The sequence below is a fragment of the Kryptolebias marmoratus genome, linkage group LG9 (genome assembly GCF_001649575.2).
Source record: "Kryptolebias marmoratus isolate JLee-2015 linkage group LG9, ASM164957v2, whole genome shotgun sequence".
In the NCBI taxonomy this organism is placed as follows: Eukaryota; Metazoa; Chordata; class Actinopteri; order Cyprinodontiformes; family Rivulidae; genus Kryptolebias; species Kryptolebias marmoratus.
Window position 1 is genome coordinate 8,264,171 of NC_051438.1, and position 1,980 is coordinate 8,266,150.

Genomic DNA, 1,980 nt, shown 5'->3' on the forward strand with positions numbered 1-1,980 from the left:
AAGAAGCAGTCAAACAAACATGACGGCAAACGCCATACAATGTGATGGTTTAATTATTTGGTTACAGAATTCAGAAACTGATCCTGAATCATCAGACATCTTTTTATTCCCCCCCCCAGTCGCTCTGCGTCACGGGAAGGATCAGACAAACGAAGAGAAACTGCAGAAAGCCTGTACCTCGTATGTGAGGTAGTGCTCTTTAAGCCGGTACTCCTCCCACTCGCGGCTTTTTGGGTCGGCCGAGGGCTGGTTTTTTCTGTGCTCTTCCAGTTCCAGACTCATCTGCTTCAGCTTGCTCTCGTGGCTCAGCAGCTGCTCCTCCTGCGCCAATCGCAGGCCGAACGAAAGCCAGAACATTCCCAAACACAGCCAATGAGAAGCCAGCAGAGGCAAATACAATATGTATGGATCGCTGACCAAAAATGTAAAGCGAACAGATATTATCGTGACTAGATATTGATTGTAGAAGAGACAAATGGTGTCTAATGTTTCTTGTAAACTAAATATAAAGCAGGAGAGAGTTGTAACTGATATTACTTCTCATATATATATATATATATATAAATAAACATCTGTGTGTGTGCGCGCTGACCTGGTTGAGTCTCGTGGAGCAGGACGGCAGGATGGGCCGACAGAATTTCTTCATGGAGCCGATGGCGGCGGGGAAGGCCGGAGCGGAGAACAGCGCCGCCACCAGGTTTATTCTGAAGATCCAGGACATCATCTCCTCCTCACTCCTGGAGAGAGGAAGAGGGAAAATGGAGCCGCCAAGTTCAAATGGTACAGTGTTTTTTTGAGGACAAGTTTAATTTCCGGGCAATCGCATTTTATTGAACAATCTTCCCCCTTCTGCACACCAAACTACAGAAAATTTTTATCTCTAAGATCACAATTTATAATATCTCTAAAAGCTTTGTTATAAAATAAGCATCCATCACTGTCAGTTACGTTTGTAGTTATGACTCTGCCGATGCTAGTTAGTTTCGGCATTGAAATGCTTCGTGGAAAACGTACTTCGGGTCGTTTCAAACCCCGTACGGTCAAGTTTCAAGGCTGCGTTTTGAAAGTGGGTGACTCACGGGGCCTGCAGCAGGAAGACTCTCCAGTCGGAGGTTTTGAGCTTCAACACGTTGGCTCGTTTGCTGTAATCAGTGGCACAAGTGGCTAAAGCGTGATGAATCCGTACGGCGTTCTTCAGGTCCACCTCGGAAATGTCGCAGTCTGGCTTGTACTCATCCTGTGGAAGTCGGAGAGAGAAAGAAAAAAAAAAAAAACGCCATTAGAGATGGGTGGATGATTCAAATTAACTTTATTTGTAAAGTGTGAGTCAGACAACCATCGCTGACCAAAGTGCTGCACAATAAAATCACAGAACTATAAACCAAAAACATCACAATTAAATAAGAGATGTTAAAACATGAAAACAAAAGAAATAAAATTTCTTAAAATGGCAAACCGATTTTAACAAAATAAATAAAAAAGGTGAAAAGTGTGAGTCCATGTTAATATTACAAAATGATGGATTTATGTTTAGAAATATTGTAAAATATATAAAAGATCTTAAATCTTAAATGACTACACTGTGTTCCAAATTATTATGCAAAACGTGTTTAGGAGTGACAAGGTAAGAAATTTTTGGTTTGTCAGCTAAACTCATTGATGGTGATGTGTGTCAGGGCTCCTTATATCATTGAAAGCAATTGCAGACACCTGTGCTAATTAGTTTGGCAGGTGTGTCCAATTAAAGGCAAGACTACTTAAGAAGGCTGTCCCACATTATTAAGCAGCCTACATTTTCAGCCAAAATGGGAAAGAAAAAGGATGTGTCGGCTGCTGAGAAGCAACAAATTGTGGAGTGTTTAGGTCAAGGCATGACTACAATCAACATTGCCAAGACACTTCATTGTGATCATCGCACAATTAAGAAGTATGTAGCTGATTCACAGCACACACGTGTGCGTGCTGATAAGGGAAAATTGC

At 41.8% G+C, this 1,980-nt stretch overlaps 1 protein-coding gene across 1 annotated transcript in view; it reads right to left on the bottom strand.

The window, feature by feature from the left end:
* psd2 (pleckstrin and Sec7 domain containing 2) overlaps positions 1–1,980 on the bottom strand; it is a 44,257-nt gene that overhangs the window by 4,594 nt on the left and 37,683 nt on the right. Inside the window, exons 12-14 of the mRNA XM_017419746.3 lie at positions 1,080–1,237; positions 593–737; positions 178–321 (exon numbers count right to left, since the gene is read on the bottom strand). Coding sequence (XP_017275235.1) covers positions 178–321; positions 593–737; positions 1,080–1,237 — 447 coding nt within the window. The remainder of the gene's footprint in view (positions 1–177; positions 322–592; positions 738–1,079; positions 1,238–1,980) is intronic.